General features: G+C 43.8%; 2 protein-coding genes across 5 annotated transcripts; both read left to right on the top strand.

Moving 5' to 3' along the window:
- Nucleotides 1–18,753: 18,753 nt before the first annotated feature.
- On the top strand, nt 18,754–21,427 carry LOC125522942 (type I inositol polyphosphate 5-phosphatase 5). Of its 2 annotated transcripts, none has more exons than XM_048687983.2 (8): nt 18,754–18,975; nt 19,081–19,138; nt 19,248–19,347; nt 19,472–19,576; nt 19,683–20,522; nt 20,606–20,714; nt 20,800–20,948; nt 21,046–21,427. In XM_048687983.2, the coding sequence occupies exons 2-8, from the start codon at nt 19,093–19,095 to the stop codon at nt 21,266–21,268; spliced, it is 1,572 nt and encodes a 523-aa protein (XP_048543940.2). In that variant the 5' UTR covers nt 18,754–18,975; nt 19,081–19,092; the 3' UTR covers nt 21,269–21,427. The 2 variants fall into 2 exon arrangements, with proteins under 2 accessions (XP_048543940.2, XP_087391631.1); XM_087535505.1 differs by having other exon boundaries at nt 21,041–21,427.
- Nucleotides 21,428–23,206: 1,779 nt separating this feature from the next.
- Nucleotides 23,207–27,406, top strand: LOC125522406 (uncharacterized). Of its 3 annotated transcripts, none has more exons than XM_048687469.2 (6): nt 23,207–23,570; nt 23,945–24,419; nt 24,501–24,549; nt 24,650–24,679; nt 24,934–25,020; nt 25,219–25,516. In XM_048687469.2, the coding sequence occupies exons 1-6, from the start codon at nt 23,346–23,348 to the stop codon at nt 25,466–25,468; spliced, it is 1,116 nt and encodes a 371-aa protein (XP_048543426.2). In that variant the 5' UTR covers nt 23,207–23,345; the 3' UTR covers nt 25,469–25,516. The 3 variants fall into 3 exon arrangements, with proteins under 3 accessions (XP_048543426.2, XP_048543422.2, XP_087392269.1); XM_087536143.1 differs by adding an exon at nt 26,857–27,406 and having other exon boundaries at nt 23,267–23,570; nt 23,945–24,549; nt 25,219–25,494; XM_048687465.2 differs by having other exon boundaries at nt 23,208–23,570; nt 23,945–24,549.
- The last annotated feature ends 553 nt before the right edge of the window (nt 27,407–27,959 follow it).

Below are 27,959 nucleotides of genomic sequence, written 5' to 3'. Positions count from 1 at the left end.
TGGAGCTATCCTCAGTGAAGCTATTACTCATGCATTATTTACAACCAAGGTTGCATCTTCCCACACAAGCGCCTTGACATTGAAACCATAGCTGGTCTGCCTTGTCTGGAAGAAGCTTTGGATTGCTTCAAGGAAGTTGGACTGCTGCCGTTCGTTACTAACCAAGAGCATTGGAATGAAGAGCTGCTGCTCCAATTCTATGCCACACTTCATATCCGCGGGTACAGCAGAGATCCGAAGACTTGGGTCCTGGAGTGGATGACCGGAAATGTTCATCACGAAGCCAATGCATTTGACATCATTGAGCTCACTGGTTTGCCCACTCCTAGCGATCTCTACGAGCATGGCTGTCAGCTGCATAGTGAAGCTATTGAGAGCATCTTTAAGAGGCCGGAACCTGATATGAGTCAGATGCTCAGCATGATGAAGCCATTGCCCCAAGATGCTGCTTATCCAACAGAGTTCTTTGTTGAAGACCTTGAGTATCTGCCAAGGACCATCTATCACATCATCAGGCAAACTCTCTGGCCCATCAAAGGGCACTCTCCAAATGACAAGCTTGAGGGTGCAATGAAGACTTTGGTCTTCTATATTCTTCATGGAAAATGCTTCAATGCACAGGACTTATTCATCCGCCAACTTGCTGCATCAGGCTCTGATCTGTTTGGCTTGAAGTTCTACGCCCCATGGGTAATGCGGCTAATTAAACTTCACTCCGATATCTCATATCAGCCATCTGCTCGCAATCATAGGATTTTTCTGCCTGATGTGGATATCTCTACTGAAGCCATCTATCCTGAGCCTGCAAAGGAACCTCTAAGTCTTCAGAATATAGAGCATCAGAGTTTCTCACAGAACATTGAAGGAGTTGAAGCAGTCACTCGGGTGTATCCTTTGGCTGGCACTACACGTGCACCACACCCTGCATCTACTGAAGCCACTGATAGTACAACTGCTCCAAGACCCAAGAAGCGCACTCATGTTCTCAACGACCGAGAGCTTCTTGTGGCTCTTCATCAGAAACAGGATAGGCATCATGACTGGCTGAAGCATCAGATGAAAAGCCTCTTGGTGGAAGTTAATCGGATTCGCAATCTTGCCACCAAGAATGCTTTCGTTGCCCATGAAACCTGTCGCCGTACATGGAAAGGGCTAACGATGATGTGTTCTGAAGATGATCTCCAAGAGGATGGCTTCACTGAGCGATTCAAGTTTGACTCCACACCTCCTCGAAGAGCTGTGCTGCTAGGAACTCCACCCCTTGAAGACTCTGAGTTCTGTTCATCTGCTGCAACAGTGACTGCCAGAGTTATCGAGGATGAAGATGATGCTACTTCACTACCACCTCCTTCAGCACGCATCAACTCTGCTCCAAGCTCTTCAGCACCGCCAAACACCACCAACGACCCTGCTACTTCACCTACTCCGCATGGGAACGAGTAGAAGCTCTATGTCTTCAAACCTTTTTGGTCCTTACTGACAAAAGGGGGAGAAGCATATGAGGTTGATAGTCTTCAAGCGGGTCCATATGGGCGGGTGCTTTATATTTTGCGTCGTGCTTACAACTCTCATTTTGCTACATTTGGTTCTTTGAGTTGTAACACTTAAACTCGATGGTCGTCTGCTACTTATCTGCCACTTTGTTTTGCGATGATAAATTCCGCATGTGCGACGATAAATTCCGCACTTAGATCATTCTGCAGACGTCCATTTTCCATTATGCATGTCATTATCTTCATATACTTTCACACGCATAGTGGATTGTCATCATAAGTTGAAGTGGATCTCCACAAGTACAACCTGCCATGTGCATTTGCATTCCAAAAGCAAATTACCTATATGCACATCTTCAGGGGGAGCCCTTGCAACTTATGAAGACAATTCTTTATCCTTTACAATTTCACAGATTATATTCCCCATTGAAAACTTCAACTAGTTTGTCATCAATCACCAAAAAGGGGGAGATTGTAAGTGCATCTAGTGCCACCCCTAGTTGGTTTTGGAGTATTGACGACAAACCTAGTTGAGGGACTAATGTGTTTGTGAGAATTGCAGGATAACACAGGTAGAAGTCCCTCATTGATTCGGTTTTCCTACCAGAGATGACCCCTAAAAATGTATGAAGACATTGAAGTCAAATGCCGTATATGAAGATATTCACATTGAAGACTATGACAAGAGAAGACACCACATGAAGCCTATGGAGCTCGAAGACTTAGATCTTTTGTAGTTCTTTTTCTTTTGTGTTGAGTCATAGGAACCACCGTACTGTTAAGTGGGGTCCAAGAGAACCAGTCAGACTGACTGAAGTGATGCCTAACCAAAAACCTATGTCTTCGAGTGAAGACTATGAGAGCGAATCTTGTCCAGAGTCGGACAAGTCAGCTTTGCTTGTAGCCCAAGTAAAGTTGTCGTGTGAGTTTGAAATCTGACCGTTGGAACACGTGTCAGTTCCTTAGTGACCCAGGGTCATTTTGGACAAATCAGGTCGGGTTGCCAAGTGGCTATAAATAGCCCACCCCCCACAACTATAAACGGTTGGCTGCTCAGATTGAGAGTACGGCTTTTGTCGTTTGAGAGCAACCCACCTCGAAGCCTTTGAGAGAGAATTCCTTGCGAGGATAAAGCCCTAACCACCCAGAGCCAGGGAGAATTGGGCATCACTTAAGTCTTCTTGTCTGTGTGATCTGAAGACTTATTACACTTGAGGACTGTGGATCCTCCAGCCGGTTAGGCGTCGCGTTCTAAGCATCCAAGAGACATTGTGGATTGCCGGTGAACGAAGTCTCTGAAGGTTTGGGAGTCTACCTTGAAGACTTACCAAAGTGATTGGGCGAGGTCTGTGTGACCTTAGCTCAAGGGGAATACGGTGAGGACTGGGTGTCCTGAGCTGTGTGTTCGGGACTGGGTGTCCGGGACTGTGTGTCCTAAGGTTTAAATACCTAGCCGCCCCAACCAGACGTACAGTTGTCATAGAAACTGGAACTGGTCCAACAAATCATTGTCTTCAACGAGTCACTGGTTTCATCTTCCCTTCCCTTTACTTACTGTTGCTCCTTGTGAAGTCATTGTATGTTTGCACTATCTTTTGTCTTCACTAAGTGACTGCATGCTCTGTATGGCTTCATAATATCTTCCTACCTGATCCTTACTACATTGCTGCTATTAAGTCATTGTGCTTTCACTTCATTGAACACTTGACTATGGCTTACCTAGTGTAGTCTACCTTCCGCTGCATGGTAATAGGTTTATTTCTATCGTTTGTCTTCATAACTTCCACGTTTTGAAGACTTTCATAAAAATCGCCTATTCACCCCCCTCTAGTCGATATGACGCACTTTCACATGTGGAGTTCAAAAAGTCAAGCCTCCCGGATAGAGTAAACAAACCTAAGATCGAGTTTATCCCCTTTCGCCTCTTGCAGGAAAACAAGCAGGAACTATGCAAAAAGATACTGAGCCTAGAGCAGGAGATCAATGACCTAAGGGACCAAAATTCTGTCCTCAAGCATAAATTAAGGAAGAAGCCTACGCCATCAACAAAACCGTCAAATTCTTCACCAACAAAGGAGACATAATCACATGGGTATGGGAACTCCCTTTGGCAACTGCCAAGCTTGGGGGAGTGCCCCGGTATCGTATCACCATCACTTCTATCTTTACCATTTTTCTTAGTTCGATCCTTTTGATAATATCTTGATCTAGTAGAATAAAAGCTTTTAGTATGATCTAGTTGTGAGTTTTGCTTTATGATCCTTCTATGTAATCGAGTCCGTGAGCTATATATATAATAAAGCTTAGTGTTGAGTCAAGGGCTTGATTATTTTGCCATGATATTAAGTGAATAAAAGAAAAGAGAAAGAATAAAAAGAAACAAAGAGATCATATGGATCTTCTGGAGAGTAATGAGCTCACATATAAAAAGTATGATGAATAAAAGTTGTTGAGAGTTGACAAACATAGTTTTGGTCATCGTTGCAATTAATAGGAAGTAATAAAGAAATAGAGGTCTTCACATATAAATATACTATCTTGGACATCTTTCATGATTGTGAGCACTCATTAAAATATGACATGCTAAAGAGTTGACGTTGGACAAGGAAGGCAACGTAATGGGTTATGTCTTCTTACATCTGAGATAAATTATATTGCCATGGATCATCCAACATGGTTGAGCTTGCCTTTCCCCCTCATGCTAGCCAAATTCTTTGCACCAAGTAGGGATACTACTTGTGCTTCCAAATACCCTTAAACCAGTTTGGCCATGAGAGTCCACCATACCTACCTATGGATTGAGTAAGATCCTTCAAGTAAGTTTTCATTGGTGCAAGCAATAAAAATTGCTCTCTAAATATGTATGACTTATTAGTGTGGGAGAAAATAAGCTTTATACGATCGTGTGATATGGAAGAAATAAAAGCGACGGGCTGCATAATAAAGGTCCATATCACAAGTGGCAATATAAAGTGACGTTCTTTCGCATTAATATTTTGTGCATCCAACCATAAAAGCGCATGACAACCTCTGCTTCCCTCTATGAAGGGCCTATCTTTTACCTTTATCTCCTACCTTACATAAGAGTCATGGTGATCTTCACCCTTCCTTTTTTACATTTGATCTTTTGGCAAGCACAACATGTTGGAAAGATCCTGGTATATATGGCTAATTGGATGTGAGTTTTCATGAAAGATTATTGTTGACATTACCCTTGAGGTAAAATTTTGGGAAGCAAAACTATAAGCCCCTATCTTTCTCTGTGTCCGATTAAAACTCCATATCCATAAGTATTGCGTGAGTGTTAGCAATTGTGAAAGACTATATGATAGTTGAGTATGTGGAATTGCTGGAAAGCTCTTATATATTGACTCTTTCCTATGTTATGATAAATTGCAATTGCTCCAATGACTGAGATTATTGTTTGTTAGTTTTCAATGAAGTTTATGATTCATACTTGAAATTGAATTATTACTCTAGCATAAGAGATCATATGACAAGAATTATATAAGTTGTTGTTCTAAGAATGATCATGATGCTCTCATGTCCGTATTTTATTTTTAACGACACCTCTATCTCTAAACATGTGGACACATATTTTGATTTCGGCTTTCGCTTGAGGACAAGCGAGATCTAATCTTGGGGGAGTTGATACGTCCATTTTTGCATCATGCTTTTATATCGATATTTATTGCATTATGGGATGTTATTACACATTATGTCACAATACTTATGCCTATTCTCTCTTATTTTACAAGGTTCACATAAAGAGGGAGAATGCCGGCAGCTGGGATTCTGGGCTGGAAAAGGAGCAAATATTAGAGACCTATTCTGCACAGCTCCAAAAGCCCTGAAACTTCACGGAAGACGTTTTCAGAATATATAAAAAATACTGAGCACAAGAAGTTCACCAGGGGGGCCACACCCTGCCCACGAGGGTGGGGGCACGCCCTACCCCCCCTAGGCGCGCCCCCTACCTCGTGGGCCCCCTGGTGGCCCTCCGATGGCCATCTTCTGCTATATGGAGTCTTTCGATGAGGAAAAAATCATAAGCCATCTTTCCGGATGAGACTCCGCCGCCACGAGGCGAAACCTTGGTGGAACCAATCTAGGGCTCTGCCGGAGCTGTTCTGCCGGGGAAACTTCCCTCCGGGAGGGGGAAATCATCGCCATCGTCATCACCAATGCTCCTCTCATCGGGAGAGGGCAATCTCCATCAACATCTTCACCAGCACCATCTCCTCTCAAAACCCTAGTTCATCTCTTGTATCCAATTCTTGTCTCCAAGTCCGGGATTGGTACCTGTGGGTTGCTAGTAGTGTTAATTACTCCTTGTAGTTGATGCTAGTTGGTTTACTTGGTGGAAGATCATATGTTCAGATCCTATATGCATATTAATACCCCTCTGATTATGAACATGAATATGCTTTGTGAGTAGTTGCGTTTGTTCCTGAGGACATGGGAGAAGTCTTGCTATTAGTAGTCATGTGAATTTGGTATTCGTTTGATATTTTGATGAGATGTATGTTGTCTCTCCTCTAGTGGTGTTATGTGAACGTCGACTACATGACACTTCACCATTATTTGGGCCTAGAGGAAGGCATTGGGAAGTAATAAGTAGATGATGGGTTGCTAGAGTGACAGAAGCTTAAACCCTAGTTTATGCGTTGCTTCGTAAGGGGCTGATTTGGATCCATATGTTTCATGCTATGGTTAGGTTTACCTTAATACTTTTGTTGTAGTTGCGGATGCTTGCAATAGAGGTTAATCATAAGTGGGATGCTTGTCCAAGTAAGGGAAGCACCCAAGCACCGGTCCACCCACATACCAAATTATCAAAATACCGAACGCGAATCATATGAACGTGATGAAAACTAGCTTGACGATATTCCCATGTGTCCTCGGGAGCGCTTTACATCATATAAGAGTTTGTCCAGGCTTGTCCTTTGCTACAAAAAGGATTGGGCCACCTTGCTGCACTTTATTTACTTTTGTTACTTGTTACTTGTTACAAATTATCCTATCACAAAACTATTTGTTACCTATTATTTTAGTGCTTGCAGAAAATACCTTGCTGAAAACCGCTTATCATTTCCTTCTGCTCCTCGTTGGGTTCGACACTCTTACTTATCGAAAGGACTACGATAGATCCCCTATACTTGTGGGTCATCAATCACGGGCTTGGAGTGGCTAGATACGTCGACTGCGAAACACTTCTAACAAGTCCATGCCAGTCACACCGTCGCGGACAAGTTGGACTACTCGCTCAACCAAAATATTCACCTCCACTTTCTAATTTGGAGTTACTTTCAAGGGAGAAGACTTCTCAACTCACTCTATGGAAAACGGGGGAAGGCCAGTCGACTGACCCGGGGTCGGTTGGTTCTTACAATAGAACCAGGTCGACAACCACCCTCTGACTGAATCAGGAAGAATCATAGCAGGGAAAATACTTTTACTCCTCATCTGGATCCATAGACCTCCACACATCTGGATCACGTGTGTCCTCTCATCACTCGGATTAGCCTTTTTAACAGACTGAGAACGGCAAGTGAAAATGTGTTTGAAGAGACCCCAATGCGGTCGACAGCCCAGAAAGTTCTCACACATGGACACGTATGCAGCAAGGTATGTGATGGTGTTGGGAGAAAAGTGATGAAGTTGGGCACCAAAAAAGTTCAGACAACCCCGGAAGAAAGGATGGGGAGGCAAAGAGAAACTGCGGTCGACGCGGGTCGTGAGGACACACTCACCCTCCTGCGGCCGCGGCTTGGTCTCGTCCTCCGGAAGCCGCCAAGAACCGTGGGGAATCAATCCCCCCTCAACCAGATCCTCCAGATCTTCCCGCTGGATTGTTGACCGGATCCAGTCGCCCTGGATCCAGCCGGGCGGAAGGCCAGTTCTCGACGACAACCCTCCTTGGCTCGTCTTCTTCCCCTTCGCCTTTGCCGTCACCTTCTTCGCGCGCTCCAGAGCCACCGTCTTGTCCTTCCCCATCGCGGTGGGTTGAGCTCGGGCTGGGTGGCGGCGCCTGATAACCCACAAGTATAGGGGATCAATTGTAGCCTCTTTTGATAAGTAAGAGTGTCGAACCCAACGAGGAGCTAAAGGTAGAACAAATGTTCCCTCAAGTTCTATCGACCACCAATACAACTCTATGCATGCTTAACGTTCGCTTTACCTAGAACAAGTATGAAACTAGAAGTACTTTGTAGGTGTAACGGGATAGGTTTGCAAGATAATAAAGAGCACGTAAATAAAAACTAGGGGCTGTTTTAGGTAAATAAGCAATAAAGTTAGTATAGTGAGTTTGGAAAAGTGGTGGTAGGAGTTGCGAAATTGTCCCTAAGCAATTGACTACTTTACTAGACCGATAGCAAGTTTTATGTGGGAGAGGCCACTGCTAGCATGTCATCCCTGACTTGGAATTCTATGCACTTATGATTGGAAATATTAGCAAGAATCCGCAACTACTAACGTTCATTAAGGTAAAACCCAACCATAGCATTAAGATATATTGGTCGCTCTTCAATCCCGTATGCATCAATTTCTATGCTAGGTTGAAGCTTCTGTCACTCTTGCCCTCCAATACATAGTCCTATCAACATACAACTAACCCTATGGTGTGATCCACACGCGCGCTCATATTATGGGCACCAAAGTACAACAACATAACCACAAGCAAATTAAACCAATCATAGCAATTCACCAATTACCGATAGGACAACGAAAATCTACTCAGACATCATAGGATGGCAAGACATCATTGGATAATAATATGAAGCGTAGAGCACCATGTGCAAGTAGAGGGTACAGCGGGTTGCAGGGGAGTGGACCGATGTAGATAGATGGATGAAGGTGATGAAGATGTTGTGAAGATGATGGAGGTGTTGGTGTAGATCGTCGTCACACGATGATGGCCCTAGTGGCGTTCCGGCGCCACTGGGAGAGACGGGGAGAGGGGACCCCTTCTTCTTCTTCTTCCTTGACCTTCTCTCTAGATGGGAGAAGGGTTTCCCCTCTGGTCCATGGCCTCCATGGCGTGGGAGGGGCGAGATCCCCTCCGAGATTGGATCTGTCTCTCTGTGTTTCTGCGTTCCCTGATTTTGCCCTTTCACCGTTTCTTAAATTTCCGGAGATCCGTAACTCCGATTGGGCTGAAATTTTAACATGATTTTTATCTGGATATTAGCTTTCTTGCGGCGAAAGAAGGGCACCAACCGCATTACGGGGTGGCCATGAGGGCCCAGGGCGCCCCCCTGCCTCGTGGCCCCTTCGGGCATCGTCTCGCGTTGATTCTTCTTCCCAAATATCACATATATTCCAAAAAAAATCTGTCAGTTTTTTATCCCGTTTGGACTCTGTTTGATATGGATTTTCTGCGAAACAAAAAACATGCAACAAACAGGAACTGGCACTGGGCACTGGATCAATATGTTAGTCCCAAAAATAGTATAAAAAGTTGCCAAAAGTATATGAAGTTGTAGAATATTGGCATGGAACAATCAAAAATTATAGATACGACGGAGACGTATCAGCATCCACAAGCTTAATTCCTGCTCGTCCTCGAGTAGGTAAATGATAAAAAAAGATAATTTTTGATGTGGAATGCTACCTAGCATAATCTTGATCATGTAATCTAATCATGGCATGAATATTAAGACACGAGTGATTCAAAGTAATCGTCTATCATTTGACATTAAGATAATAATACTTCAAGCATATTAATAAAGCAATCACGTCTTTTCAAAATAACATGGCCAAAGAAAGTTATCCCTACAAAATCATATAGTCTGGCTATGCTCCATCTTCATCACACAAAATATTCAAATCATGCACAACCCCGATGACAAGCCAAGCAATTGTTTCATACTTTTGACGTTCTCAAACCTTTTCAACTTTCACGCAATACATGAGCGTGAGCCATGGACATAGCACTATGGGTGGAATAGAATATGATGATGGAGGTTGTGTGGAGAAGACAAAAAGGAAGAAAGTTTCACATCGACGCGGCTAATCAATGGGCTATGGAGATGCCCATCAATTGATGTCAATCCGAGGAGTAGGGATTGCCATGCAACAGATGCACTAGAGCTATAAGTGTATGAAAGCTCAAACTGAAAACTAAATGGGTGTGCATCCAACTTGCTTGCTCATGAAGACCTCGGGCATTTGAGGAAGCCCATCATCGAAATATACCAGCCAAGTTCTATAATGAAAAATTCCCACTAGTATATGAAAGTGATAACTCAAGAGACTCTCTATATGGAGAACATAGTGCTACTCTGAAGCACAAGTGTGGTAAAAGGATAGTAACATTGCCCCTTCTCTCTTTTTCTCTCATCATTTTTTGTTTTGTTTTTGTTTTCTTTTTTTGATGGGCTTCTTTGGCCTCTTTTTTATTTGGGCTTCTTTGGCCTCTTTTATTTTGATAACCTCACATGGTACAATGTTCTAATAACGATGATCATCACACTTTTATTTACTTACAACTCAATACTAGAACAAAGATATGACTCTATATGAATGCCTCTGGCAGTGTACCAGGATGTGCGATGATATAGCATAGCAAAGATATGAAAAAACGGACAAGCCATGAAAAATATCATTCTAGCTATCTTACGATCATGCAAAGCAATATGACAATGAATGCTCAAGTCATGTATATGATGATGATGGAAGTTGCATGGCAATATATCTCGGAATGGCTATGGAAATGTCATAATAGGTAGGTATGGTGGCTATTTTGAGGAAGATATAAGGAGGCTTATGTGTGATAGAGTGTATCGTATCATGGGGTTGGGATGCACCGGCGAAGTTTTCACCAACTCTCGAGGTGAAAAAGGGCAATGCACGGTACCGAAGAGGCTAGTAATGATGGAAGGGTGAGAGTGCGTATAATCCATGGACTCAACATTAGTCATAAAGAACTCACATACTTATTGCAAAAATCTATTAGTCATCGAAACAAAGTACTACACGCATGATCCTAGGGGGATAGATTGGTAGGAAAAGACCATCGCTCGTCCCCGACCGCCACTCATAAGGAAGACAATCAATAAAAACCTCATGCTCCAACTTCGTTACATAACGGTTTACCATGCGTGCATGCTACGGGAATCACAAACTTCAACACAAGTATTTCTAAAATCCATAGTTACCCACTAGCATGACTCTAATATCACCATCTTTATATCGCAAAGCTATTGCAGGGAATCAAACATATCATATTCAGTGATGTACAAGTTTTATGTAGGATTTTATGACTAACCATGTGAATGACCAATTCCTGTCATCTCTCTAAATAGATATAAGTGAAGCAAGAGAGTTTAATTCTTTCTACAAAAGATTTGCCCACGCTCTAACAAATATAAGTGAAGCAAAAGAGCATTCTACAAATGGCGGTTTTCTATGTGAAGAGAAACAGGCAATCCAAACTTCAAAAGATATAAGTGAAGCACATGAAGCATTCTATAAAGCCATACTCAAAAGATATAAGTGAAGTGCAATGATCATTCTATAAATCAACCATGAACTATCTCATACCGGCATGGTGCATAAAATAAAAATGAAAACTAAATGCAAAAGATGCTCCAAGATTTGCACATATCACATGAACGAAACGAATCCGAAAACATACCGATACTTGTTGAAGAAAGATGGGATGCCTTCCGGGGCATCCCCAAGCTTAGACGCTTGAGACTCCTTGAATATTTACTTGGGGTGCCTTGGGAATCCCCAAGCTTTAGCTCTTTCCTCTCCTCCTTCTCCTCACATCAAGACCTCCTCGTTCTTCGAACACTTCATCCACACAAAACTCAACAGAAAGCTCGGTAAGATCCGTTAGTATAATAAAGCAAATCACTACTCTAAGTACTGTTGAAAACCAATTCATATTTTATTTTTGCATTTTAGCTACTGTAATATAACATTTCCATGGCTTAATCCACCGATAGAAATCGATAGGTTCATCAAAACAAGCAAACTATGCATCAAAAACAGAATCTGTCTTAAACAGGATAGTCTGTAATAATCTGAACATTCACCACACCTATGGTAATCCAAAAATTCTTAAATAATTAGGAAAAATAAAAAAATATATATAGAAAGACATTGCAAAAAGTTTCAGAACTGTTTGATGTTTCAGTAAAAAAATGTAAAATCACGCACTACAGCCAAAGTTTCTGTTTTCCATCGCACAACCCAACAAGCAATGTAAACATCCTGAAGGCAAACCTTGGCACATTATTTTTATAATACAATGGAATAATTATTTTTGTTGAAAAGTTTCTGCAATTAAGATTCACAAAGTTTCCGTGAGCATGAACAAAGTTCAAGGAGCTCCCCCACTTCAACAATGCTTGTCTCTCTCACTTTTACTTTCCTTTTTGAAAAGTTTTGGGTTCCCCTCTTTATTTTTTTGTTTTTAAATTTATAAAAGCACTCAACAGAAATAAATGACTCTCTAAAACTTCCGGGTTCTCTCCCTGGCAGCGCTTTCTTTAAAGCCATTAAGCTAGGCATATAGTGCTCAAGTAATGGATCCACCCGGATCCCACGGTATATCAAAGCCAATTTTAATTAACAATGATTTGTGATTAGTAGTGAGCACAAAGCAACATATATCAAGCAATGACGAAGTCTAACTCTCTTCCTATGCATCGGCATGTCATAAAAGAACAATTCATGCACACATAGTAAAGGCCAATGCATAGTATAAACAGTTTCTTGCAATTTTATCGTGTTGGAAACATGGAGAGGCGGAGATGTCGTAATAATTGCAAGTAGGAGCAGCAAGCACATGCATATTATATCTATCAAAATCATCATGTGTAGTAGTGAAATGTAACCCATCAATATAATCCTTAATAAAGGCAAACTTCTCCGATATAGTGTAGTCGGGAGAATTCAAAAAGATAATAGGACCATCATGCGTGGGTGCAATAGCAACAATTTCATGTTTAACATAAGGAACTATAGCAAGTTCATCTCCATAAGCATAATTCATATTGGCATCTTGGCCACAAGCATAGCAAGCATCATCAAAAAAGGATATTTCAAAAGAATAAACGGGATCATAACAATCATCATAGCAATCATCCTTCGGTAAGCACGAAGGGAAATTAAACAATGTATGAGTTGAAGAGTTACTCTCATTAGAAGGTGGGAAGGGGTGACCAATCCGCTCTTCCTCCTTTTATTCTTTGCTCTCCTCCTCATCTTTTTCATCCAGTGAGCTCACAATGTCATTAATTTCTTCTTCCACAGACTCCTGCAAAATATTAGTCTCTTCTTGGACAGCGGGGGAGTCCTCAATATATGGTTTAATATAAGTATTAGAAGCATAATTATCATAGCAATATTTAAGTTTGGACAAATTTTCATATTTATAGAGAGTAGTATCACACTCTTCAATAAAAGAAGCAACTTCACAAGTACCCCTAAAAGCAACAAATTCTTCAATTTGTTGAACATCATAGTAATTATAAACACCCTTAGTATACGAAGATACGATTCCATTATCACTAAACCCACATTGGTAAGGAATGTGTTTCTTAGGGTCTTTAGAACAACAAGTACAATCATATATTTCACATAAATTCCAAGCATAGCACTGCAAACGGTGAATTTGATCCAGGAAAAGTTTCCCTTTTTCAGATATGCGGTGTCGCACATAACAAGCATGCTCATCTAAAGATTTGCCCTCAACTAAGCTAGTTGGGGTTTCAGCCCGAGAACATAGGGATCAAAGATGATCCAAGTAAAAAGTTTCAGTAGTGTGATAGATTTTGAGTGGTTCTTCAACCATTGGTTCAGTAGGTGCCACTAATTTTTTGGTATTTTGCGTTTCCTACCCATAACTAAAGATAGAAAACAAGAGCACAAAATAAAAACTACTTACTGACAAAGCAAACAAGCACACACGAGAATATTCACCCCGCGCTATAACTCTCCGGCAATGTTGCCAGAAAAAAGGTCTTGATAACCCACAAGTATAGGGGATCAATTGTAGACTCTTTTGATAAGTAAGAGTGTCGAACCCAACGAGGAGCTAAAGGTAGAAAAAATATTCCCTCAAGTTCTATCGACCACCAATACAACTCTACGCATGCTTAACGTTCGCTTTACCTAGAACAGGTATGAAACTAGAAGTACGTTGTAGGTGTAACGGGATAGGTTTGCAAGATAATAAAGAGCACGTAAATAAAAACTAGGGACTGTTTTAGGTAAAGAAGCAATAAAGTTAGTATAGCGAGTTTGGAGAACTGGTGGTAGGAGTTGCGAAATTGTCTCTAAGCAATTGACTACTGTACTAGACCGATAGCAAGTTTTATGTGGGAGAGGCCACTGCTAGCATGTCATCCCTGACTTGGAATTCTATCCACTTATGATTGGAACTATTAGCAAGCATCCGCAACTACTAACGTTCATTAAGGTAAAACCCAACCATAGCATTAAGATATATTGGTCCCCCTTCAATCCCGTATGCATCAATTTCTATGCTAGGTTGAAGCTTCTGTCACTCTTGCCCTCCAATACATAGTCCTATCAACATATAACTAACCCTATGGTGTGATCCATGCGCACGCTCATATGATGGGCACCAAAGGACAGAAACATAACCACAAGCAAATTAAACCAATCATAGAAATTCACCAATTACCGATAGGACAACGAAAATCTACTCAGACATCATAGGATGGCAACACGTAATTGGATAATAATATGAAGCGTAGAGCACCATGTGCAAGTAGAGGGTACAGCGGGTTGCGGGAGAGTGGACCGCTGTAGATAGATGGGTGAAGGTGATGAAGATGTTGGTGAAGATGACGGAGGTGTTGGTGTAGATCGCCGTCACACGATGATGGCCTCGGCGGCGTTCCGGCGCCACCGGGAGAGAGGGGGAGAGGGCCCCCCTTCTTCTTCTTCTTCCTTGACCTTCTCCCTAGATGGGAGAAGGGTTTCCCCTCTGGTCCATGGCCTCCATGGCATGGGAGGGGAGAGAGCCCCTCCGAGATTGGATCTGTCTCTCTGTCTCTCTGTGTTTCTGCGTTCCCTGATTCTGCCCTTTCACCGTTTCTTAAATTTCCGGAGATCCGTAAGTCCGATTGGGCTGAAATTTGGACACGATTTTTATCCAGATATTAGCTTTCTTACGGCGAAAGAAGGACACCAACCGCCTTACGGGGTGGCCACGAGGGCCCAGGGCGCGCATGATCCCCTGGGGCGCGCCCCCCTGCCTCGTGGCCCCCTCGGGCACCATCTCGCGTTGATTCTTCTTCCCAAAAATAACATATATTCCAAAAAAAATCCGCCAGTTTTTATCCCGCTTGGACTCCGTTTGATATGGATTTTCTGCGAAACAAAAAACATGCAACAAACAGGAACTGGCACTGGGCACTGGATCAATATGTTAGTCCCAAAAATAGTATAAAAAGTTGCCAAAAGTATATGAAAGTTGTAGAATATTGACATGAAACAATCAAAAATTATAGATACGATGGAGACGTATCAGCGCCGAGAGCGGAGGCGGATGCAGTGGAGAAGCAGAGGAAGAAGGAAGAAAATGGGACGCACTATGCAAAGACACCGGCCCGGATGCCTTATATGGTCCTATTCCCCGAGTGGCTGACTTGTGGGCCCAGGCAATCCTGTCAAATCCCGCAATAGTCATGCGCTCGATACGTGACGAGAAAGGTGGCGCAAGAATCGAGGCGCCCCTGCTTAATCCGCCCCGCTTACTGCGGCTCTCTCCATCGCGCATGCTTCCCCAAATTTTGAATCCCGTGAGATCCGGGAACGGCAGCACAGTCGATCACATCGAAGATTTTATGCCTCATCAGCATTCGAAGCTTATCAGCAAAGTTCACTCGACAACCTCTGAATGGCTCAAGGCGACTGAAAATGAAGTCAAAATTTTCGCATGGTTCGCCAATCCAAGTAAAATGCTTCCTAAGCATGAAAATTGGGCCGGAACCATCTTCAACTTCATCTCCACTCGGTCCCAAAACCATTCGGGGGATAATGACGATGACATGTACCTAGGGTAGGGCAACAGACCTGATCTAAGCACCCTTCCCAAGGACATTGCCCTACAGTCAAAGACATTCAAATGACTGCAAAATTCTACCGACTGAAATCACCTCGGGATGAAACTCACTCGACCATGGGTTCCACTCGAACAACTTAATTCTATTCGACCAAGAATATAATCATTCGACCACATTAGAAACCACTCGGACTACAAAAGATCAAAGGTCACTCTGGATGGCAATGGTCAGGCGTTCACTCCGTGGTCTTAATGATCATTTATATGACTTTAATACTGACGTTACCAGTAACGTCCCCTCTTTATGTACATTGAACCTTATGTAACGGGGGCTGACTGGGTTCTGGCGCACTCTATATAAGCCGCCCCCTCCTCTGGCACAAGGGTTCGCACCCCCTGTAACTTCACGCATAATCCAATGGACCAGCCACCGGGCACCGAGACGTAGGGTTGTTACTTCTTCTGAGAAGGGCCTGAACTCGTAAATCTTGCGTGCACAACCTCACCGTAGCTAGGATCTTGCCTCTCCATACATACACCCTATTCTATTGTCAGGTTTACTCCGATGACAGGCCAAGCATACACGTGGACAAATAGGAAACTAACATTAGGGTTTGGGGTTTCATGCTTCGGGCATGCATTTGGGCCGAGTTCGGGCTTGAGAAAACGCATACTTTCAGGGTTCAAGCCAGGCACGGGTTTGGGATTTTCACTTCAACCTTTATCAAGCCTGGCCCAAAAAACCAGTCAGGCCTGAGGTAAGATCATGTTTACTGCATGGTGCTATTCTCCCCCCTTCGTCGCCTCCTCCCTGTAAGTGGATTGAGAAATTATGATACAAACAAATCCTGAATTCTTAATCGCGCAGCTGCGCCGGATGGATGTTGCGAGCGCACACGCGAGCTGTCCGATGTTTGCCCACCTGCTACGCGACAAAACTGCTAAGAAAACGGTCTCCTTCATCCTCGCTATGTACCTGGCGTTGGCAGGTGGTGGATGTTCACTAAAGATTACCTGCATGCATGTGCTGATATCATCCCACTTTATTTCGTCTTATTTTAAAAAAACTACAACTTTTGAACCGAGTGTCAAAATGAAAATCCGTTTTCACCATTAGGTTTCTCGCGACGAGATCTTCAAAACTAGATCCCATATGTATAAGTTTCGATGAATTTTTTAAAACAACTTTGGTTCTAGTCGAGTCAATTTTAGTACTAAACAGAAGCAACTTCCTTGCATCATGTGTACTAGTGAATTTACCTATCAAGTATATCATAGACAACATAAAAACTATGTGGGGCAAATTTTCATCGTATGTAGGCAACTGAGCATCATTCATAGGCAACTTTAAAATTACATGGAGGCAACCTTCAATACTAAAGAAGCAACTTGCATTCAACATATATTATGCATATTTTGCATTCAACCTTCAGCGCGTGTGTGTTGGCTAGCCAGTTCGCGGGTGTTGGCTAGTTGAGAAAGTGGGGATAGATGAGAAGTTGCATACGGGGTGATGAGAATTTCATAGAGGACGGATCAGACAATTGCCTACAAAATTACACAAGTTGTTCATAATTTTGTGGCACGAGTTGCCAGCAAAAACAATTTGAATCTCTGGATATAATAATGGAAAACACACATGAGTTGCTTGTTGAATATACCGGAGTTGCACAAAAACATCCTAAAAGTTGCTAACTTTTTTGTGTGATACTCGAGTGCATAACGATCTTAAAGTTATTGTTCTTGTTTGCCTCCAATAGCCCACCAATGGTGAACTTAGACTTTTCCACATGTGGTTGCTTTTTTCTAGATACCAACTCAGAGTACACATGAGTTGTTTGGTGAGTGCACTGTAGTTATATAAATACACCCCAAAAGTTGCTAACTTTTTTGTGTACCGCTCGAGTGCATAACAATCTCAAAGTTTTCTACCACAACCAGCAAGTATTCTATCATAACTAGCTTCATCTCCATATTGATAGTGCTATAGGAAACTTAGTAACATTGACAGGCAACTTTTTAATATATTTTAGGCAACTGAAATAGTAATGGCAGTCAACTGAGCATCTTTGATAGGCAACTTCATAGTGTTTCTAAGCAACTTAGAAAAAAAAGCAATGATAAGCAACTTCATAATATTGTAGTGAACTAATTACAAAGTTAGACAACTGAGAAGCAATGGTAGGTAACTAATTACCAATAGCAGATAACTAGACATCAATGGTAGGCCAGTTTCATAGTATTGTAGGCAACTGGACATCAATGATAGCCAACTAAACATCCAGGGTAGGCAACTGAGCAGCTATGGTAGCCAAGTTGTGATAATGTTAGCAAAATTCATTGATACACGTAGTGCAATGAAATTGCTTATATGTAGCACTAAAGGTGTCTCATATTTTGTGTGATTTTCTCATTTTTTTTTACACTAACGAACCTAATAGGTAGTCCTACTAGGAAAAAAATGAAGTTGCCTTCCTATAGCACTAAAGTTGCCTCCATCGGACCCAAAGTTGCCTCGAAAAAAAGTTCGACGAAACCTATCAATATGAGATCTAATTTTGAAGAACTCGTCGCGAGAAATCCGGATGTGAAAACGAAACTGAATTTGGACGCTTCAATCAAAAGTTATAGTTTTTTAAATTTTTTAAACACCCAAATAAATGAACGTGCAGACAAGATTCTTTTTTTTGGTCGATCACATCAGATGCGTCGGCTGCTCCTTCCATATTTTGAAAAGCGCTCGTTCCCACCAGCGGGCGCTCGGGCGCCTGCTAGCCACGTCCCAAACAAATATGCTCTATTTAGTCCAAATGGCGTGGGATTAAACCTCAAATTTAACATCGTGTGTGTGTCATTAAGGTGGAATATTCTTTTAAGAGGGATATGACGTTCTTGACACAAGCAGGACATACAAGATAACTTTATACTTCATCAGTCTAATTTATTTTCGAGAAACATCAAGTTACTTAGTATCTTTTTTGATGATGAACAATTTTGACAGACTGAGAAACAATAGGGAAAGCTGATGTTTCCACTGTGTTTTTCAGATTGAGAAAGCAAAAACCGTCGTTTATTACGGCTGTTTCTTCTCACGGAAAGAGAAAAGAAGAGGAGAAAAACAGGTGTCCGGTAGCTAGGCAGTTGAGCGACGAGCACCAACACCCTGCATGCCCGGCGGTTTGCTGCAGCCAGGTCCCTTCCTACCACCCAGTTTTCCTCCCCGTTTCCCCCGCCCCCAGCCTCGCCACGATCCTCTCCCTCTCCCGCTCCGAGGAACCAAAATTTTCCCTCCACGACATCCTCTCTCCTCGATCAAAGCGGCAGCAATGCCGTAGCCAGCCACGTACGCCGTTGGAATGCCGGCCAAGCCATGGTCGACGCCCCGTGCCCTCAGACACCGGACGACGTAACCCGCGACGATCGACAGGAAAGGTAATATCGATCTCGATCTCGATCTCGACGTGGAATGTAGATGAATCTGACTGCAGATGCAATGCGTGGGCGCTTCTCTGATTTGGCACTGTCTTCCTCCCCCAGCGCATCATCACCATGTCCAACATCTTCGGCAAGAAAGGGAAGAGTTTCAACGGTCCAGGTTAGAAATCAGCCCCCCATTTAGATCCATTCTGCATTTCCTTCTTCCTTCTAACGTTACCACCACCTTGCAACTTTTCGATACAAACGTAACGAGAATTCATTTGCAGATTCGCCGCAGAGTCGTGCAGCACGCGTGCGGTTCAAGAGCGCGAGCCTGAACTGCGTCGACTCGCCCAAGAAGCAGAATGACGACACCTGCAAATACAGGTACAGTTGGCTTGACGATTCTCAGTTTGTTGATCTGATCTCTGAATCAATCTTGGCCTCGATAAATATTTTTCTATTCAAAAAGGATGTTTGTGAATTTACCATGTGCAAATATTGCACGCAGGGTGTTCGTTGGTACGTGGAACGTGGGAGGGAAGAACCCGAACGACGGGCTTAACCTGCAGGACTTCCTGCAGGTGGACGAGTCCTCCGACATTTACGTCTTAGGGTAATGCGCGCCATGGCACTTCCTCCTGTGTATTGATTCAGGAGTTTGATGGTGCAATGACAATGGCGATGTGTAAGGGAATATCTGACCGACGCTGTATGAGTAGGTTTCAGGAGATCGTTCCCCTGACCGCCGGCAACGTGCTGGTCCTGGAGGACAACGAGCCGGCGGCGAGGTGGCTGGCGCTCATCCACCAGGCGCTCAACCACCCGCAGGAGCAGCCGGACAGCGACGAGCCGCCGACGCAGCCGCCGGAGCCCGGCTCCGCCGACGCCGGCCGGCAGCAGAACCGCCGGCGCGACGCCATGGCCAACAGGTCCTCCAGCGGCAACCTCTTCTTCCAGACGCCGTCGCTCAAGCTCCTCAGCAACAGCTACCGCGTCGACAGCGCGCTCGTCAAGACGTGCAACTGCTCCGCGGAGGCGTCCCTGCAGCGGCGCCGCGCCACGGAGGTGCGCGAGTCCGTGTACCGCGCCGCCGAGACGCCCCCCGCGAGCACGGCCGCCGAGGCGGCGTCGACGTCGGCCGGCGGCTGGGACGACGACGGCGCCGGCGCCGGCACGCCGGGGCAGTGCGAGTCGCCGGCGGCGGACGGCGGCGGCATGAGCTACTGCCTGATCGCGAGCAAGCAGATGGTGGGGCTGTTCCTGTCGGTGTGGGTGAAGAAGGAGCTGGTGGAGCACGTGGGGCACCTCCGGGTGGACTGCGTCGGCCGGGGCATCATGCGCTGGCTGGGCAACAAGGGCTGCATCGCCATGAGCATGACGCTGCACCACACCAGCCTCTGCTTCGTGTGCAGCCACCTGGCCTCCGGCGAGAAGGAGGGCGACGAGGTCCGGAGGAACGCCGACGTCGCCGAGATCCTCAAGAGCGCGCACTTCCCCCGCGCATGCAAGTCCTCCGCCGCCCACCAGCGCGTCCTCCCCGAGCGGATCCTCGAGCACGAGTACGTCCCTATCTTCTTGACAATCTTCACCATTAATTTAGCCCTGACAAGCAAGCATTCTCCGATTGATTGATGCGCAACAGCAAGATGATCTGGCTCGGGGACCTGAACTACCGGGTCTCCCTGAGCTACGAGGAGACGAGGACACTGCTGGAGGAGAACGACTGGGACGCTCTGCTGGAGAAGGACCAGGTACTGTCTGAACTCTGAACTGCAAATTTTCTTCAGAAACTGCACGCCTATCTCTGACTCAATGGCCGGCTTCGTTGCAATGCAGCTGATGATCGAGAGGGAGGCGGGGAGGGTGTTCGGGGGCTGGAAGGAGGGCAAGATCAGCTTCGCTCCGACGTACAAGTACACGCAGAACTCCGACGCGTACGCCGGCGAGACGGTCAAGTCCAAGAAGAAGCGGCGAACGCCGGCATGGTACGTACGTACTCCCTGCAAACGCCGCCGGCGGTCGTAAGCTTAGCTTATCCCTGACGCGCGGAAGAGATTACTGAGGACTGCCATGCCAGCGTAGGTGCGACCGGATACTGTGGCACGGCGACGGCATCGAGCAGCTGCAGTACCTGCGGGGCGAGTCCAGGTTCTCCGACCACCGGCCGGTCTGGGGCGTGTTCGCCGTCGAGGTGGAGGCCGGCGGCGGCAGGATGAGGAACTGCTACTCGATGTCCGCGCGGATCGGCCACGACAAGCCGGGGTCGCCGCAGAGGCACGGCGGCTCCGTTGAGCCCTCCTCGTAGCCGCGGCCTTGTAGTTGTACTTGTATGTATGATGTAGCTTAACTGCTAAAGGGTCAGAAAAGATTTGGAGCCACCATTCACAGGTTGAGATCGCAGCTCGATCTTGTCAGGCTGATGTATGTTACTACTAACAGAAAACTAATAAAGGGTTCTTAACTATATTACGTATTCCCTTCGTCCGGAAAAATTTATCCCAAACTTATCTTTCAAATGAATTTATCTAGTATTGAGGAACAAATTTTTTCAGACGAAGAAAATAACACTCTTAATTTGAGGATATATGAAGTATAATCACAAAAAAGTCTCACATCACGATTTCAATGACATAGTCCATTTTGGAACAGTGGTATTAGTATATGGTAAAAATAATACTCAAAATTAATGGAGCCGATAACTGCCATATGTGTGGCACCTGACCACACGAGTCGTGTGGTCGTAATCAGAAAACAGCCCACACGAATCTATGTGGATGAACATTAGAACTGTCACATGTCCGGACGCAGCTTGTGCCACACGCCGAACCAACAACAACTACTCACCCCCATACCCCAGTGTGGCATGAAGCAATTCCGCCCTGACATGTTTTGATGGCAGGATGACAACTTTAATTGTAAAGCATGACTACTTCTCTGTTTCATTTTTTTTGGGGTTTCATTCGAGTTAACTATAGTTGCCAAGTCTAATTAACGGTAGTTGCCACATGTGATCAAACAATAGTTGTTGTGTGTGATTAACTAGTTGTCATGTGTGGTCAAACCATAGTTCCATGTATGGTCAAACGTAGTTGCCATGTGTGATTAACTAGTTGCTACATATGCACACCAGTAGTTGCTGTCTATCACTGTGTGAGCGTTGTGTGGGTGAAGAGAAATTTCGCCCACATGTTCGGGCGGGCGTCCCGTGTGCCGTTCAAGCGAGGAGCGCCCACACGTGTGGCACTAAATGATAACGCCCACACGACGCTGGTTGCTTATGTGGCTCTCCACCTAGATGGCAACTGCTTTGAAATTCATGCAAATGGATCGAGTGCGTGTGGACGTATTAATAAGTGCCACTGTGGGTGTTATCGTTTGGAAAATTAATTTGGTTAACCCTCTTTCGGAATAGCAGCCCCAGATCAGAGAATCGAATTGCATGTTTACCATAAATGCATTATACATATAATTTGTAATATCTTTTTAAGATAACAATATGACTTTATTCATTAAATAAATAAATTTCGCCAGATAGAAGTAAAAAACTAAAGCACACACAAATACACAAGACCATTGAGACAATTAAAAGCTACACCGAAGTTGTTTGAAGTCGTTGCCTGTAGCTTCATCTTTTACATTTTCACTTTTTCTCGAGCCTGCGATGTAAAACATGTACAAGCTAGACTGATCTCAAAGACATGCATAAGTTAAACTGATATCAAAAGTTTTAAAAAGCCACGTGAGTTGCTCACCTCGGTAGATGAGGACCTAAGATCACTCAATGCAATGCCCCTGGGACAATCCTTGCAAGGCAGGCCGTCGAACCGATATTTTATATTATATCATCGGAGAAGAATATTGAAAACACAAAAAGTGAAACAGAAGAACCACCGACTAGATCAAATTCGACCTTAGACTTGTCTTCACCACCGTCGACAAGGCAAAGCAAAGCACAGGACGATAACTCACATGTAACCAATCACATCTCTAATCATCTAACCAATTGTTGTTTACCACTCCGTTAATAAATCTTGGACGTAGAGTTGTGTATTTTCATATACAACCCGAGAGTTGGGAATACACAATTTGATAGATGTACAGAAATAAAAATTGCAAATTCTTTGGACAAAGCTGGAACTACTATTGAGCGTTCAACGCAGCTACTGATCTAAGCCGTTGAATGTTCGATCGTATGGTTGGGAGAAGAAGATAAAAACCCCGGGGAAGAACCTGTCATGGCCAATTACCGCCGGTCAAAACACGCCGCGAGAAATAAACAAGGAAAATAGCCGCGTCATGGCCGGCGACGACCACACCGAAGCCCCAGCGCTACTGACCTCGCCCTCGCTCGCTTTCCTCGCGTTATCCCGACCTCGCCGGCGATGGCGGCGTGGCCCAACCCGTGGCTGCCGCTCCTCCTCGTCGCCGCCCTGCTCGCCTTCGAGGACTGGCTCTCCACGCCCTCCTGCTCCGGTGGCGAGCCCGCCCCCGACCTCGCCGCCGGAGACCTCAGGGCGATGATGGTTGCCGACCTGATGCTCCTCGGGTCCGACGCCACCTACGCCGACCGCTTCTTCCGCGACCACGTCACGTCCAAGCTTTTCACTGTAAGTGATCAGATTCAGATGCGGGCGAACCCAAAATTCTTCGAATTTTTCAGTTCTTAGGGGTCTGGTACTAAAGTGTCGACAAATTCCTGAAGTCTATGCCATTTTTAGACTATTATATAGACTGAATTCCAGGAAATTTTGAGTCTTTTCATACCTGTTCACGTGATTCAGGCCATTGGTAAATACCCTGGAAGCTATTTTCACTTGAGTCATATAAATATAAAATATTACTGTACCTGATACTAGAAGATAGGAGTACATCTCTTATTGGCAAGTGTAAAGCTAAGTAATGTCAGTTATGAGCTATTTTGATGGATATTGCACACACTTATGGTTATTATCACTAATTCGCTATGTTATGTCTACGTCAGAAATCTATTCAAACAACAAATCCAGATATGATCATAGTCCTTGGGGACATCTCAGCAAGGGGTTCAGAGCATAACGAGAGCAAATGGATAGCTGTTCTTGAACAGTTTGAGGGAATATTGGGGCAGTACTCTTCCCTTCCTCTTCACATCGTGTTAGGTGACAAAGATGTTGGCGAATGTTCGAGTTTGGATGGTAAATTGGTGCACCGTACGGCCAAGCATTTGCCAGGATTAGATTCAAGTGGCTGTGGCGCCTTTGAGTTTAGTAATACCAGTTTTGTGTCTCTAAATGCGGTGGCACTGCTCTGTGGTGACAACATGTTGCGGTTCAGTGTTGAGAAGGTTATGGAGAAGGAAAGCCATCATTTCCAAAAGAAAAGGTTAAATGGAGCAGATCATTCTCCTCTGGGAAGTGAAAACGGAGAAGGTGTCGGTTCCCACAGTTGGAGGCAAAACAGCATGACGTTGGGATCAGGTCCTGTCCTTTTGCTCCACATTCCACTACATAAGTCCCAAAAATCTGACACAGGAGTCATTGGTGTTCCCATGTTTCCAGATGGAACTGTCTCAGATCATCCTTTGGTTCCCCCGAGTTCAAAGCAAAGGTAAATCTTGTATAGTGTGTATTGTGAACATACTTTTTTGTTGAGAGTCATAACTCCTGCTCCATACCAATGCTGATACATTTCTGTGGATACCTTGCAGTCCTTTGGTTCCCCCGAGTTCAAAGCAAAGGTAAATCTTGTATAGTGTGTATTGTGAACATACTTTTTTGTTGAGAGTCATAACTCCTGCTCCATACCAATGCTGATACATTTCTGTGGATACTTTGCAGTTACATGTGAGCTTTACCTGTTGATGTTTTTTCAATATCACCTAACTTGAATTTTGGAACATTAAATAGCGTAAAATGTGCATTTGTGTGTCTCTGTGTTGCCTTTATTATTTGTTTGATGATTATATTCTGACGTGCTAATTGGACCCTTCAGCGGAGTTGATGGCAGGAGGCTATATGATCAATCACATACCCTCCCTGCAAATTCAACACAATATATTCTTCAAGCGCTTAAACCAAGGTTAGTCCTTCATTGGCAAATTCTGTGAATGGAATTACTTAGACATGTTAATGATGGTCCTTTTGTTGCACCTTTGCTTGCTGCAATTAAACTGTGTGTGATACTTTTGTAAAAGAATTTCTTGTACACACAAATTCTTATTGAGTCTCTTCCTCAAGGATGGTACTTGAAGGCCTACTCTCATTTTTCTTTCCACAGGATTATATTTAGTGCTCATGCTGATAGCTTCTCAGACTACACCCATCCTGATGGGACAAGGGAAGTAACAGTACCAGCTATGACGTGGAAGAAAGGAGGAATGCCAGGTTTTGCCATCGCTACATTTGGACAAAAAGGCGTTGTATCTGTAAATTGCTGCTGGCTAGTTCAGGAATGGTACATAATGACGGGATATTCAGTATTTTTGTTCTTGACAGCTCTTGCAATAAGATGGTCACACTGGATATGAAATGGAATTATATAATTTATTTGAAGGTATGATTGGTGACTTATCTTATGTAGAATGTGTTCTACATAATTTCATTTCTCGCATGATGGCTGTCTTGAGTATTAGGTTGATACTGAAGTTATAGCATTGTATACACTAATGAACTGTGATCAAGCGAAGCGAACCGCCGATCGGAACCGAGAGCCTGACGGATTCAGTCCCGATCTGACTTTTGAAACTCTATGGTCTTGATTGATTCATTTCCCTGTTTCCTTCTTATTTTGTCTTCATCTTTTTCTTTTTCTTTTTTCCTGTTGCTTTTGCCTTTAATTCTATCTTCTGTCTTCCCCTCTCTTCCATCCCTTTTTTTTCAACTTTATTCTTTTTTCGGTTTTATGTTCTTACTCTTTTTTAACTCCTTAGACTTTGAGCATTTCTATACCCATGTATAGCGTGTACCAGACAATACGTCAATGAGAGTTTTTCTGTTAAGTGGAATGGATGGAAACCTGTTGATTAGGTAGCAGGCGGTGGAGGTTGCTTCAACCCAAAAACGCTTCAACCCAAAAATTCTTTGGACAACATGCAGCTAGCCTTGGAGATGATGGTTCTGTTCATGTGCTCAGCCCATCATTCTGTTGAGGAGTGTATGGTATGGTTTGGTGCCTGATAATGCCCAAGTTTCTGCAGTAATTGTTAAAAGCTTTTGAACGGAGTTCCATACCATTGTTTTTTAGGGTTTTTTTAACCTTTCTCTTAATTTGCCTTTGTATCATAACTTTCCATTCCTTAAAGGCATTGAAAATATCATATTTATGTTTTAGAAAATAAGGCATCACTTTTCTTTTCTGGAGTAATCATCAATAATTGATGTCAAGGGTACTAAGCGAGATGAGGTTTCTCATCATGTGTGATATGTGTCACACATTTGTTAGCGTGTGTATCATGCCATCATTCGCCTTGATTTGGATAGAACCAATGCCCACAATCTCACGTGGGTTATTATCTCCCATACGCACAACATCTTCACTCTGCAGTGTATGCACAAACTCATAAGTACCAAACCAATCTTTGTTACAACATATATGAAACGAACAGGTAGAAACAAGTATCTGTTCACCATGACAAGAATCACAACCAACAAAAACAACATGTGCATCTTATAAATCAGACTTATCACCAGATGTAACATGGACCTTACCATCCCCATCGGATTTATCCTTAGGTTTATACGTATCGTTCTTTTCTCCTTATCCTGCAGTTCCAACAATCATCGATGAGATGACCCTCTTTCTTATAGTAGTTGCAGAATTGTCCTTCCCTCTAGACTTCGAACGCCCCTGCCCTGCTTGCTTTTATCTCTGTTGTTGGCGATTCCTCAGATTGCAACATATCTTTCATCTTTTCAGGGCTTTATATACTTCCGCAACAGTTAGTTCATCATGACTATATAATATGTATCTCGGAAATTTGCAAAGGAACTAGGCAACGAGCAATTAGAAGATTTATCTTCATCATCATACTTTACCTCCATAGATTGTAAGTCAGAAATGATCTCCTTGAAAATCGATAAGTGGTTCAGCATCGAACCACCTTCTTGCAACTTGTGCGTGAACACTTCATCTTCATGTGCATTTTACTCGTAAGATCTTTGGACATGCAGATCGACTCCAGTTTGAGCCACATGGCTGCTGTGGTTTTATCCTCGAACACCTCTTGCAAAATATTATTAGCTGGATGAAGGTGAACTAGAGACATAGCCTTATGGTCTTTCTGCTTCTCTTCATCGGTCAATGTCTTTTGTTCTTTGCCACCGAAACCATCCCACGCTTCATCCATATTGGGATGTTCTAGCACTGCCCGCGTCTTCACTTGCCATAGAAAAAACCTTGTGTTGTAATCCAGCAACGGCATATCAAACTTCATCAATGCCATGTCGTTGAAACCTTAGACAGAATATCTGATACCACTTGTTAGAGATACGAAACACAATATAGAACGAGGAAAAATGAATCAACACGAAGGAACACAAGATTTAAATGTCGAAAACCCCTCCAACATGAAGGGGGGAAAACCACAGACACCAACTAGCTAAATTTCACTATGCCAGGAGAGGTTACAAACGTCGGGGTTACAACAGATCAACTTATTCCGTGCGGCAGCTTACAAAAGGATATACGTAGTAGAGGTGACCTAGATCGATATTGATCCATACGGCGGGAGGGGGGGGGGGGGTGATGTAGTCCGAACCTTCTTGGCGAGATGCGATCTGTTGCTGCGGCCCGATCTTTCACAACACTCCACCACCAGCAGTCACAACCTCTCGCACGATGTACACGAAGTAGAGGGTTTGAACCTTGCAGCCCAACACAAGAAAGCCAATCTCGACAAAGGTACTCACACGCAAAACAATTTCCACGAAGAGAAACCGCAACACAGAGGTTTTTTAAAAATCCCTCCAAAACTTGATACGGGTGTTTACCTTGAAAAACACATCGTGTCTATTTCATAA

Source organism: Triticum urartu, chromosome 7A (assembly GCF_056163025.1).
Source record: "Triticum urartu cultivar PI428250 chromosome 7A, HENAU_Tu73, whole genome shotgun sequence".
Lineage (NCBI taxonomy): Eukaryota > Viridiplantae > Streptophyta > Magnoliopsida > Poales > Poaceae > Triticum > Triticum urartu.
This window is presented reverse-complemented; position numbering and strand designations above follow the sequence as displayed.

Coding starts and splice junctions, on each gene's coding strand:
- LOC125522406 (XM_087536143.1), top strand. CDS start 23,346: ATGGCGGCGTGGCCCAACCCGTGGCTGCCGCTCCTCCTCGTCGCCGCC. Junction 23,571..23,944: donor TCACGTCCAAGCTTTTCACT/GTAAGTGATCAG, acceptor TGTCTACGTCAG/AAATCTATTCAAACAACAAA. Junction 24,680..24,933: donor CCCCCGAGTTCAAAGCAAAG/GTAAATCTTGTA, acceptor TGGACCCTTCAG/CGGAGTTGATGGCAGGAGGC.
- LOC125522942 (XM_048687983.2), top strand. CDS start 19,093: ATGTCCAACATCTTCGGCAAGAAAGGGAAGAGTTTCAACGGTCCAG. Junction 19,139..19,247: donor GAAGAGTTTCAACGGTCCAG/GTTAGAAATCAG, acceptor ATTCATTTGCAG/ATTCGCCGCAGAGTCGTGCA. Junction 19,348..19,471: donor GACGACACCTGCAAATACAG/GTACAGTTGGCT, acceptor TATTGCACGCAG/GGTGTTCGTTGGTACGTGGA.